This window comes from Zeus faber, assembly GCF_960531495.2.
Source record: "Zeus faber genome assembly, chromosome: 11".
NCBI lineage: Eukaryota > Metazoa > Chordata > Actinopteri > Zeiformes > Zeidae > Zeus > Zeus faber.
Window position 1 is genome coordinate 21,688,433 of NC_137205.1, and position 12,494 is coordinate 21,700,926.

At 44.3% G+C, this 12,494-nt stretch overlaps 2 protein-coding genes across 3 annotated transcripts; both read right to left on the reverse strand.

The window, feature by feature from the left end:
• Positions 1 to 4,741: 4,741 nt before the first annotated feature.
• Positions 4,742 to 8,687, reverse strand: sco1 (synthesis of cytochrome C oxidase 1). Its single transcript, XM_080010200.1, has 7 exons — positions 8,469 to 8,687; positions 7,869 to 7,982; positions 7,663 to 7,753; positions 6,952 to 7,149; positions 6,641 to 6,733; positions 6,306 to 6,421; positions 4,742 to 5,280 (listed from the first exon to the last, which is right to left on the reverse strand). The coding sequence occupies exons 1-7, from the start codon at positions 8,634 to 8,636 to the stop codon at positions 5,146 to 5,148; spliced, it is 915 nt and encodes a 304-aa protein (XP_079866326.1). The 5' UTR covers positions 8,637 to 8,687; the 3' UTR covers positions 4,742 to 5,145.
• An 831-nt stretch (positions 8,688 to 9,518) lies between these two features.
• Positions 9,519 to 11,618, reverse strand: tmem220 (transmembrane protein 220). 2 transcript variants are annotated; one of them, XM_080009492.1, is made up of 6 exons: positions 11,395 to 11,618; positions 11,283 to 11,312; positions 10,629 to 10,689; positions 10,302 to 10,425; positions 9,913 to 9,972; positions 9,519 to 9,795 (listed from the first exon to the last, which is right to left on the reverse strand). In XM_080009492.1, the coding sequence occupies exons 1-6, from the start codon at positions 11,488 to 11,490 to the stop codon at positions 9,663 to 9,665; spliced, it is 504 nt and encodes a 167-aa protein (XP_079865618.1). In that variant the 5' UTR covers positions 11,491 to 11,618; the 3' UTR covers positions 9,519 to 9,662. The 2 variants fall into 2 exon arrangements, with proteins under 2 accessions (XP_079865618.1, XP_079865617.1); XM_080009491.1 differs by having other exon boundaries at positions 10,205 to 10,425.
• Between the last annotated feature and the right edge of the window lie 876 nt (positions 11,619 to 12,494).

The following is a 12,494-nucleotide window of genomic DNA, read 5'->3' on the forward strand; positions in this document are numbered from 1 at the left end:
CAATTTTTATACCCGATAGTATAAATATACTATTTTTATACCATCAGTATAAATATACCATTTTTATACCCAATAGTATAGATATACTATTTTATACCCAATAGTATAAATATATTATTTTTATACCCAACAGTATAAATATACTATTTTTATACCCAATAGTATAATGTACTATTTTTATACCCAGTAGTATAAATATAAATTTTTTACACCCAATAGTATATAGTATTTCTATAACCAATTGTATATAGTATTTTTATACCCAATAGTATAGATATACAATATTTATACCCGATAGTATAAATATACTATTTTTATACCATCAGTATAAATATACCATTTTTATACCCAATCAGAATCAGAAATACTCAGTATAGATATACTATTTTATACCCAATAGTATAAATATATTATTTTTATACCCATCAGTATAAATATAATATTTTTATATCCAATAGTATAAACATACTATTTTTATACCAATATACAATTTTTTTTACTGCACAATATAAATATACTATCTTTATACCCAAATTCAGTACTCGCAGCAACCACCAGTTTAAGGGTTATTTATCCTGTGTCCTTGTTTACATGTTTATATAATAAACAACATTTTTGTTACTTATGTCATAGGCCTGGTTGTGTAAACCAATGCAACGACAATACTTAGTCAAACTCCTTGAACATGGCCAAATAAAACAAATTCTGATTCCAAATAGACATTGGTCATTTCAGTAATAGGCGGCTCAATCACAAGTATCTTCTGATAGTTGAGCGTACAACTATGTTTACGCCGTTGCATCGTCCAATGGACTTCATTGATGGAAACAATCCAAATTAAATGAAAATTAATCTTAAATTCTATATCCGGGTAGGTTTTAAATAGTTTCAAAAGGTTTGAACTGCACTTTCGCCTGTCATCTGTGATTATATAAATTCTTCCTATGTGCTTGGAACTTTTGATTTCTATGCTGCTTTGTTCTGTCCCTCGTCCCTTACGTTGACGGCGTTGCCATGCCCCTCGCATGCGAAACGTGCTATACAATGAATCCACCCGTCCGGGGGATCCGTCCACAATCCTCTGAGTGTGTTTCTATTCACGTGTCTCAATTTGCCCCTGTGGAAATAGAGCCCAAGTATGTGCTTAAAGAGCGATGCCAGGAGTGATAAGGAGCTTTGCCAAGGCCCGGCGTGACGACTTTCTCTTTTTAGAGGCGTCGTAGCCTCCATTCTGATCCCGAAATCCGTCCTTCTGATTCATGACCCTGACAGCTGACCGTCACCGTGATAAGGCAGCCACCAAAGAGGATCTAAGATTAAAATATTTTGGCCCTCTGATATTCAAGGAATCAATAACCCCTTAGATGTGGATTATTTTGCGGCCGTGCTCAGACATCGCTCCCATTAGTGAATAATCCCCCGATGCATCTTGAAATGTCAAGCTGAAGATTGGGATTTGTTATGGTCGGTGTTGTAGGGTCACTCGCCTACGTACTTCACTCCAAAATACTTTCGTTGCCTCACTAGGGTGATCAGCAGAGTGTGAATTATACAATGACAATTGGGGGGGGGGGGGTCATAATTTTTTTGGTCTGAGCTGCGGATCGCGCCATACATCGTACGCGGCGCACGATGCTCGGCGTAATGGTACGGCCCACTTTAGGGGTGTCTGAAATCGTATCACAAGATTCTTCCAAGCCTGAATATGGGAAATATATTGTAATGTTTACGTGTACGGGTAAGAAGGAGATGTAAATGTTTCCACTCCCCCCGACCTGTTGTTTTTAACTCTTTTCGGGGGGTCCAAGTGTTAATTATTGAGGTCAGAACCCACCAATCCACCCTGATATCGAGTGGAGGGGTCTTGTGTCACGCTGAAGGGGGTAGTTTTGCGAAAATGACCGCCTGGCTCTACATTATCCTACTCATTACATGACTATTTACTTTAATAAGCCCAGGAGTAGATAGACGTGTCATGACAGAGCTACTCTCTCCTGAGTGAGTGTGGGGATGGGGGTTTTACCTGTGCTCTTTCGACCAACCACCAAGCAACAGGTATGCAGCCACTCTGATCCTGGGTCCCCAATTACCTAGACCCAGGTCAAGTGTGGCTGCTCAAACCACACCATAAGTTATTTAATAAATATTTAATAAATATTTAAATAATTTGAACACTTTCAAAATGTATTTTTGTAAAAATAATTTGGATGCCAGGAGTGGTGGCATTTTACGCAACTGAACGCTTTCATTCACATGACAGGTAGTATGATGTGGTAGAAAAAAAGGTATCGAATGACGTATGTTGTTGAATGAAGTATGGTGGTAATCGCAATCACTTTAAGGGTATTGGTATTGGTATCATAATACATTTAACAATACCCAGCCCTTTAGTTTTCATGCAGACACATGAGATGACTATTTCTAGTTGTTGTATGAAGATGATGATCTTGGTCTTATTCTATTGTTAGTTTGTTGTGATTTCATGTCTGAGTTTAAATGTCCGTGACGAATTTGCCATCTCTACCGTTCCCTCATTTTCATCTGTAAATCTGTCTGGCAGCGCATGCCCGGCTCCGCTAATTGGCGTTGATTTAACACGCCCTTAAAGTCATCTGAAGGTCTGGCAACAGCCGGGGTTATAATTGGTCCCGAGCAGACAAACACGCTCACACTTAGGCTCGCACCAACCGGAGTGCGGGACTGTGGATGACCCCCGACGCCAACCTACAGGTCGTGGGGTTGAAGGAAGGGGGCGACGCGGAGATAGGGAAATCCCCCTCAGCTGGTCGTGTCTGGGGGGAGACGGGAGGGAAAATAGATCTGAGGACGGGGGGCCGTCTGCCCGGGATTTTGGAGGCTCCACGGGGGAAGGAGAGAAGGACCTCGGCTGGTGTGTGAATAAACGCTACTGCAAAACAACAGATGGCCAAAAAGTACACTAGCTTCCAGGGGTGGATCCCCAGAAAAATGATTAATAGGTCAACTTCACCAGTAGCGTCGTTAGGGGCGGGCAACCGGGGCTCCAGCCCCCAATGTTTTATGAATAGCCCCCCGATCTAAAATAGTCCCGCCGGGAGGGCTCTTCCTATAGGAGACACAGGCCGCCAATCGGGCCCCGATCGCTTCCTCTCTGGCGGAACCGACTGTGCCCACGGCGCGACGGCGATAGGGCACAGTGTTGGGCAGTGTTTTCATTTTAGATGTAGGTTATTTTACTCCATTTCCCTATGGAACGAAACAAGCACTGTGCCTAATAGGGACGCTTACTCCGTCACTCTCTTACCCCCCCCCCGTCGACAGAGCCTTTTTGGGCTAAGCCCCTGATGTCTCTCAGTACGAGCAACGCCCTTGAACTTCACCGCTAGAGAATGTATAATGACTGTTTTGATCCTACTTTCACTGATATCGCCATAACTGGAGTATAAACAGGGATGGAGGTTTAGACTAAATCATATTTAACACTAGAAAATATACCTGGATTGGGGTCCCAGAGAGAAAATCAGATCAAATGGGTCACCATGGGTAAAATGCATATGAAAATTGAGGTTCCTTGATATGGAAAAGGCTCAGAATCACTCCTCTGGAGGAACTGAATCACACAATTGTTAATCCATCTATTGTCTCAAAATCAGTGACAATTTCAGGTATCATCCAACCCAATCCCATGCCTTATAATTTCTGTCAAATCTTAATCATTCTTGTCAGTATTTCCTGTTATCTTTTGCCTATATATATTTTTCCTTTTTTGCAGTTCTCGGGAGTTTGCACCTTTATCATTTCGCTGCACCGTGTACTGGTAAAAAGACACGCAATGCGCCAAATAAAAACCTTGAAGCTTGAAAGTGCCGAGCTACTATCCAGTCCTGCAATCCCTTTTGTTTTTTCTCCAGCATGGCGATACAAATGCCAATAGAAAACGAGATTAAAGGGTGGAGCGCGTTCGGGCTCAGCCGAGTTCCGACTGCGCTCCACAGAGATCAATGGGAAAAACAATTAGCGGAGTTATTGTATTACACCCAGACACACAATGCAGCAGCATCCCAGATATGTGTTTGCTCTGTCTGGTGTGCAACACCTGCTTGCTTTTGTAATCTCCCTGCCAGGAGAACGAAGGGCGCGGTCGAACAATAAGGAAATAGAGTATCAAATCAGTTCCGGCTGAGACAAAGCTATCAGTTTGAACGGATGAAAAATATTGGGACGTTTGTTTATCTTTTTATTATTGTACTACTGGAATCAAAATAATCAGTACCCTTGATAGGATTTGAGATGTAGGCCACACTTAAAAAACAGGCCGCAAAAGAATCCAAAAAAGGCGAATAAAGTTGAAGACCAGAGCAATGATTAAAGGGACACGGTTTTTGACAAAATTGATTTTTTTTGTCTAGTTTTACCCAGGTTCAGACGACAAGTTCGATACCAGTTTAATCTCTGTGTGTCCAACGGGCTGGGTGCTGTGTTAGCTCAACGCAAGGCTGCAGATGGGATCAGCTAGCGTAGCTCCTGTGAAATTTCCAAGTATGCCTTTATTCAAATAGAAATTAATATTTAAGTTAGGATTGAATTATTTTTTTTTAAGTTGCACTCTCACCATGAAGGAAAGGTTCAGACAATTCTTTCTTTGTTTAGGTGGATTATATTTGATGACACAAGTGCAGGTTTAAATGAAGGAATCATTGAATAGGATGTTGTCAGAGGTGATGATTGTAAATGGACAAAGAATCTGCTTTGAAATCAAATCAAATATTCCATTGTTTTATGCACACGGCGGTAACAGCTAAAGAAAAAAAAAAAAAGCTTTGTAATCAGCTTAGATCACTTGCTGGCATTTCATGACAAAAAAAGGAAGAATATTTGGAATGAAGCGATCCTTCTTATTATATTTTCAGATTTCTTGCCATCCTTGATGTGGTTTGATGCCACATTCCAATGCGTGGAGTACAGTGGGCCATTGTGAACGCACTACAGAACAGAAAATCGTCCTCGGGCCAGTGGTGGTGCAACCCCCGAAATAAATGTATAAAAATAAAAATATAACACGATCAGCACGGTTCTATCCCAGTGACTAGACTAGTGCACAGAGCGGGCGCCCGGAGGCAAAGTTCTCGTTCGGACTTCCGCGCCGGTTGGGGCCCGTCCACTCTTTTATTTCGACTTCTTGTACTTCCTAATGTGCGAAGCGATGGAGTTGGTGATCTCTACGCTTCTCTTGTTCTGCCCAAAATACTCCACAAACTCCCCGTCGGGGCCCACCAGGTACATGATGATCGTGTGGTCGACCTGAAGGGAAGAGAGATGGGGGGAAATGGCATTTATACTACAGGGCTGGGAGATAATTCAATGGTGTTACAGACCATAAATCAACTTTGATTTTGTTCCGATGTTCTTTATATAACTACAGAGTCGGGACCTTTAACATTAGCTTTTGTTAACAGAGGCAGATATGGTAGTAGATTATACACTTATTCAAGCATCAAGTATATAATGATACAACTTACATGCGTGTGTATGTATGTATGTATGTATGTGAACAAATGTGCGGGTCTGTTTACATGTTTCCATGACGACTGCATTTAATTTCCACAAAATGTTGGCGCAAAAAGTGGAATACTGGCCAAACCCCCCCCCCCCAAAAAAAAAAAATAAAAAAAAAATAAAAATAAATTGCATTTCGCGCGCCCGTCTCCCTCCCCCGATGCGTTCGCCAGCAACAGGCCGCCCGCGGTCGGCGCCGAAAACAGTGTGTTTTCATTTTAGATGTAGGTTATTTCTGGAACTAAACAAGTGCGTGTGGAACGGTACGGAACGAAACCGTGCGTAGTGGGGACGCTTTCTCCGTGACTCTCTCCCCCCGATCGCCCCCCTCTCCATGCGTTACACGCAAAAATAAAAAAATTATGTTAACGAGTCTGCGAGTCGTACCCCGTTCCTCCGGGCCCCGTCTCACTGTTTGTAGTTTTTCCGTTTTATTTGGAGAATTTGGAGCCGTGTCCGATTCGAACATTTAAGAATATATTTATGATTCCCCTTATTTATAATTCCCCATTGAAATGCTATCCCTGTGCATTTTGTAAGCTTCTATCTGTTTTATCCTGTTATTGTAGTGCACACTGACTGAACAACAAACAAAACGACTGCTCGACTCGAAGAATCTAAGTCGACTGACGGGTTTCCGACTGATTATTCGACTCGTCGAATAATAACGTGCAAAATCAACTGTAATTATTATAGCGATAATGAGTTCTATCTCTTTGCTGTGACCCAGATGCTCGAGGAGCCTCTCACTGAACCAGGAGGAAACTCACGATGTAGTCGTTGTCCTCGTCCTTGGGTCCCTGGCTGTAGTACACTCTGTAGGCTCTGGAAACCTGCTCGATCTGAGCCACGGTGCCCGTCAGGCCGATCAGCTTGGGAGAAAACTCTGACAAACACACAATAAAGGATTAGTACAACACAGAGAGTGTCTATTAAAATAAAAAGGTCCTGTATCATTTGATTGAAGCGGGTCCAAATAATTTGTTGGACGGGTTGCCGGGAGGGTCCCAAATAGCCCAGAGTGTCTGTCGACAAATACATCAAATCCCTGTCCAAGCGTTATGGTCTCCATGTGGTCGGCTGTTTTGTTTTCAGGCGTTTGTACCTTTCACATAAGCGGCCAAGGCTTGTGGTGTGTCCCTGTCGGGGTCGATGGTGATGAGGATGGGGGTGAGGTTTGGTAGGGACTTGATTTTGTCTGTAAATAAGACAAAAATAATTAAGTTAAACAGTGACTAATTATTTAAACTAGGGGTGCAATAGTAAGTATTGTATATTGTAATGTCAGCACTGATCAGTCTCTATATTCCAAACGGTGTCGCTTCCACTAATTAGCCAGGTCCCATTCCAGTGTTTAGCCTCATACATTGAACATGTTTGTGCACACGGCATAAAGATTTTTTTTTTTTGTCTCACCTATTTCGTCCACCACCTCTATCATTTTCTCTATTTCGTCAGGGCAGATGTCGGGGCAGTGCGTGAACCCAAAGTAGATCAGGACCCACTGGCCGAGAAAGTCCTCGCTCTTGCAGGGTTTGCCGTCGTGATCGACCAGCGAGAAGGGGCCCCCGAGGGCCGGGCGGCCGATCGACTTGGTCCGCTCCTTTTCCATCACTGCAAACAAAAAACAAAAAACACACACGCCTTTGTTGAAGGGCGGGATCACCTTTTAAGCATGAGCCATCTTTTGTTTGTATTCTATGTAAAACTTGAGAGCAACTAATCCATTTAAACCATTACCAATATTAAAACATGTCACAAAATAGTAATATGGTTTCAGGGGAAATGTTATTTTTTTAACAATTTATACACATTTATTCAACTGAATGCATGTGTTAATGTGTGTAAATCAGTGTTTCCCCAACTTCTTTCTGACACATTTTTAGAATAAAGTGATCCCACGGCACTAAACCACTATCCTGTTAACCACGTGTATAAAAAAACAAAAAAAAAACAAAAACAAAAAAACAACAACTGTATCCTTATTTCCATTATTTATGTATTTTACGTGGGATTCGAAACATTTTCACGACACATCCGGCGAGTTCTCGGCACGGCGGTTGAGAAGCACCGGTGCGAGTTGATCCAGCGTGAGGAATGTTTAAATCCAAGCGGCGAGGCGCTTACGTTCCTCCTTTTCCTTTTTAAAATACTTCATCGCCCCGAGGAGAGCGGCTCCGAGACCAAACGTCACGGCGAGGGATTTCCACGTCACCGGCTACGGAGAGGAGAAAACAAGTTTTTAGGTCTCGTCGCGCGCCCACGGAAGCGGCGTTTGCCCCTTCTCAGACGCCCGGGGTGTTAAATCGGAATCGAACGACTCGACCGCGTACCCCGGATGGGGGCGTTGGGGGCGTGGAGGCGTAGGCTCTGGAGGGAAACGCAGGCGGCCGCCGCGTCGTCCTGCAGGTTAGACACCGCATATTCGCCTGCGCGTGAGCGGGAAGCTGAGGAGAGACACACAGCAGTCAGTCAAACATTAAAGAGGGGATCCGTAAGATCTTCCGCATACCGCGAATTAAACATCGCCAAACTAGATAATTAGTCGTCTTCTTAGTCGGTTAAATCGGCGGTTCCTTGGTTACGTGAGGGGACACTTCTTCCATCCGAAGGGTGTTGAATGTTCATCCGCATCGACAGTTTAGCGAGCACAACAAGCCACGCTGCCTCATCAGATTCACAGCGGCTTGCCTTTCGCTTCTGTCGTCCGTGGCGGACCCCGCCACCAACAGTGCAAAGAGCGTGTAGAGCAGCACATGCACAACACAAGCTCATTAAACGACTCTTTCTTAAAAAGAGTGTGATTAAAAAAAAAAAAAACAAGTGTAAAATATGGGAATTTTCAACAAAATTATCTTATGGATTTCCACTTTAACCAGTAGAGCTTCTGCTTGATATACGTAGTAACCCGCAGCATGTCTGCTGTGACCCACCAGGGCCGGGACGCCGGGTGAGGTGAGCTCCCTCAACACCCTTCCACTTCCCCCGGGTTGGGCGCGGAAGTGCGCCAGTCGGGCAGCCGGGACGTGTGTACACCTCTGGGGGAACATGTTATGGAAAGCTCTCCATCCGCGTCTGGAACAAGAGAAACGGAGAGCCATCGCCGTCGCCGCCGTCGCCGCACGCAGCCCCGACCGTATCCGATAACACGGAGGCGGTGAACGGTCTACACCACGTCAGCGACGACTGACCTCAAGTCCGCTCGATTTGTTTCCTATCGTTCCATTAGCGGGAGTTCCGGTGTGTGAACCGACCTGGGAACAGTTCACTAAGTACGACCGTGACTTCCGCACTCACCGGACATGACGTTTCCCCCTCTCTCGTTTGTGGTCTTTTAACTGGCATTATGCGCTCTCTATTTCCATCTATTGGAGATTTGATGAAGTGCAACGGGTTGTCACTGGTGGGTGAGTGGATTTTGATTTTATTTTAATAAATCAAATAAATCAATTAACTTATCAGTATTTTAAATGGTTCATTGATGATATTTGATGGTATTGATCCTTCTGTAACCTTAAAAGTCAAACGTGTGTCATTTATTTTGGTGTTGTGATTAAAATTGCTGAGATTATTTTTGGAAAAGTTAATATTAGGGACCTTATATCTCAGACTTTTTTTTTTATGAATGATGTGATTCTTGGATTCACAGAATTATTTTGACAAATTACACAGATTTTCTATTATTTGATTAATGGAATCCTACTCTTAGCTTAATATTGCATACTGTACACAAGTCAAATTCAGCATGTACAAGCCTCTGTAAATGCTTTTTGGAAGTGATGTTAAATTCTATATTGAATCAATTGTCTCATGTCTTAATGGCAAAACTTTTTCAAGCAACAGCCTCTGTCAGAGCTACAATTTAAATATACAGCGATACAGTAAAAATTGTAAAACCATTTGTAAATTAGTGTCAAAGACACATTGTATTGTCTTAAACCGCATGTTTTACGACAACAATAACCACAATCACTCTGGTAGAATTAAAGAAAAAGTTATTTTATTGGATCATTGGAAAAAACAAATATAATACAAATTACAAAAATAATGAATTTCTTCAAATCCTTCTGAAAGTGCTTCAATCTGGTCCATAGACATAGACAGGAAAAGGGGCGAGGGGTTCATATCTAAATTGCTGTTTTACAGTGGGAGGGCCAGTTGGCTCTCAGCTCCTTGTTGATGTAGTAATACAGCCAGGCCACGAAGGGAAACACTGTGATGGCGACGGCAGTGCACAGCCGGAGCATCCCAACAGGACTCCTGGAAGAACAAAAAACAGTAAATATTCAAATAATAGATAATGAAGTATCATGGTATTTTCAGACTGACTTAATTTAAATCTCTCTCTCTCTCTCTCTCCCTCTCTCTCTCTCTCACCTTCCGGAGTGTCGACACAGAAGAAGCCAAACTAGGGTCAACATTAGGCCAGAGAATTCTCTAGAAAAAGAAAAGAACAAGCATAATTACAAAAGAAATTGGCAATAACTTTCCATAAAAAAAAAAAAAAAAGTCGAGAAACAAATTCAGATAAACTATAAGTGATTCCAAAAACCAGCATCTGCTTCCACACATACAGTCCGTCCAAACACTAACACGCCAAGTGCAAACATGGAATTAATGACCGCACTGACAGCACAGGGTTAGATGAATAAACCATCATCACCATCACCATCAACTGTTGGGACACACTGTCCACACAACGGACGGCAGAAAACGTTTGACTGCCCCCTCCCCTGGAGCACAGAAGCGATGACCCGCCAACACACCTCCCCTCCTCTCGCTGGAACACGTCGCTGACGCGCCCCCTGTAAAGCGTCCACCCCAGCAGGGCCACGGCGGCGGCGGCCACCGTCACGTGGAGGTCGGCCACCCTCCTCCAGGGCAGACATTCTGCAAAGAGCGACATCGACATGACTGATGACTGATCGGGGAGGGGGGGGGGGGGGGGGGGGGGGGGGGAGAGAGAAAATGCAACTGAATCCCATCTGTGACGAGATGCTGAGAGGGGGCGTGGCGGTGCGTTCGCGCCGGTCCGCCGCGCGGGGGCGCCGCGCAGTTGGACGGCCCCGATGGAGGTTCGAGGGCGCATTCACCTGTCACGCGGGGTCTTACGCCGACGGACGCGCAGAGGAGCGCGGGGACGCCGTAGGCGACCTGTGGGGGGAGGAGGAACAGTGACGAAACGGAGAAAAAACAGTGACGAAACGGAACGAGAACAGGTGACGGGAGCGCAGGAAGCCAGCGGCCTGTTTTCGTGGTGCGTTCAGATTCCTCGGAACTTTTAAAACTCGCCCCCCCCCCCCCGTACACGCAGACCGCCTAACACCATGTCTAGATCGGTCGGACTCCTGTACTTACAGCTGTCACACCTGGACTACATTGTGTAAAGAAGCCCATGTTGTACTCCTGACACAGTTTCCGATTTGTGGAAGTGTTGTTCGCATTGTTAAAACAGGCCAAATGGGGAGTTTACTGTATTTTCTTTTTCACGCTGACGCCTCAGGACCGGATGCATTCCAAAAACGACTGTAGTTGTAGCCGTCAAACCTGGACTACATTATAACGAGACGCTACAAATTGCATTTTTATCACAGCTTCCGATTTGTGAAAACAGAAAAATGGCGGATAAACTGTACTTTTTTTTCACATTAGACACATAAAACCAGGTATATTTCAAAATACTGTTCTTATAGCTGTCAAACCTGGTCTAGATTATAATAACAACGGTGGAAAACCTTCACTCTCACCATCCACAACCCGGCATCGGGATCGTTGATCTGTGGGACGGAAAAGTGTATTAACTTAAAGTCGGGAACTCCGGTAAAAGTTGAGGAACACACGGGTGCAACAACCTCTCACCTGGACGTACGTCGAGAGAGCGAAAAACAGTGACATCAACAGGTTGCACGTTTGCCAAACAAGCAGGACGCGCGGTGCGGCGTTCTCCTCCGCCATTGCCGCGTGGATAAGGGTTCAGAATCAGAAACAAACGCACATTCCCGGGGTTCTCTCGCTTTCCATGAACAACCGCGGTGGCTTCATATCGAAGCCATGACGTGATAGAAATCTAACGCTGCAGCGCAAACTGCTCGCGACGACGAGCCGCGTTGATGCTGCGTTCGCGTCCTGTGGGGAATTTGGGTTTCACACGCCCTGCGGGAATCTCTCAGTTCATTTTACAATTTCCGAGGGGCGTTACCAACGTTACCGACGCAATTGGATATACCTACAACCAATCAGAGCACGGGGTAGACCTGCAACCAATCAGAGCATTGGATAAACCTAAAATCAATCAGAGTATTGGATTGACTTACAACCAATCAGGGACTGGATAGACCTACAACCAAACAGAGCATTGGATAGACCTACAACCAAACAGAGCATTGGATAGACTTACAACCAATCAGAGCACTTGATAGGCCTACAACCAATCAAAGCACCCGATAGACCTACAACCAATCAGAGCATTGGATAGACTTATAACCAATCAGAGCACTTGATAGACCTACAAATAATCAAAGCACTCGATAGACCAACAACCAATCAGAGCATTTGATAGACCTACAACCAATCAGAGCATTTGATAGACCTACAACCAATCAGAGCATTGGTTAGACCCACAACCAATCAGAGCATTGGATAGACCTACAACCAATCAGAGCACTGGATAGACATACAAGCAATCAGAGCATTGGTTAGACCTACAACCAATCAGAGCATTGGTTAGACCTACAACCAATCAGAGCACTGGATAGACCTACAACCAATCAGAGCATTGGTTAGACCTACAACCAATCAGAGCACTGGATCCTCATTGTATCAAACCTGCCCCATATTAGATAAACGGTTGCGATTGGCCCAAACCTGGCAAGGTCGGGTGGAAATCTGTTTGAATGGGAGGGTGGCCAGACGTATTGTGCAGGGCAAATGAAACATGAGCTGCCGGATGTTTTGTTTCC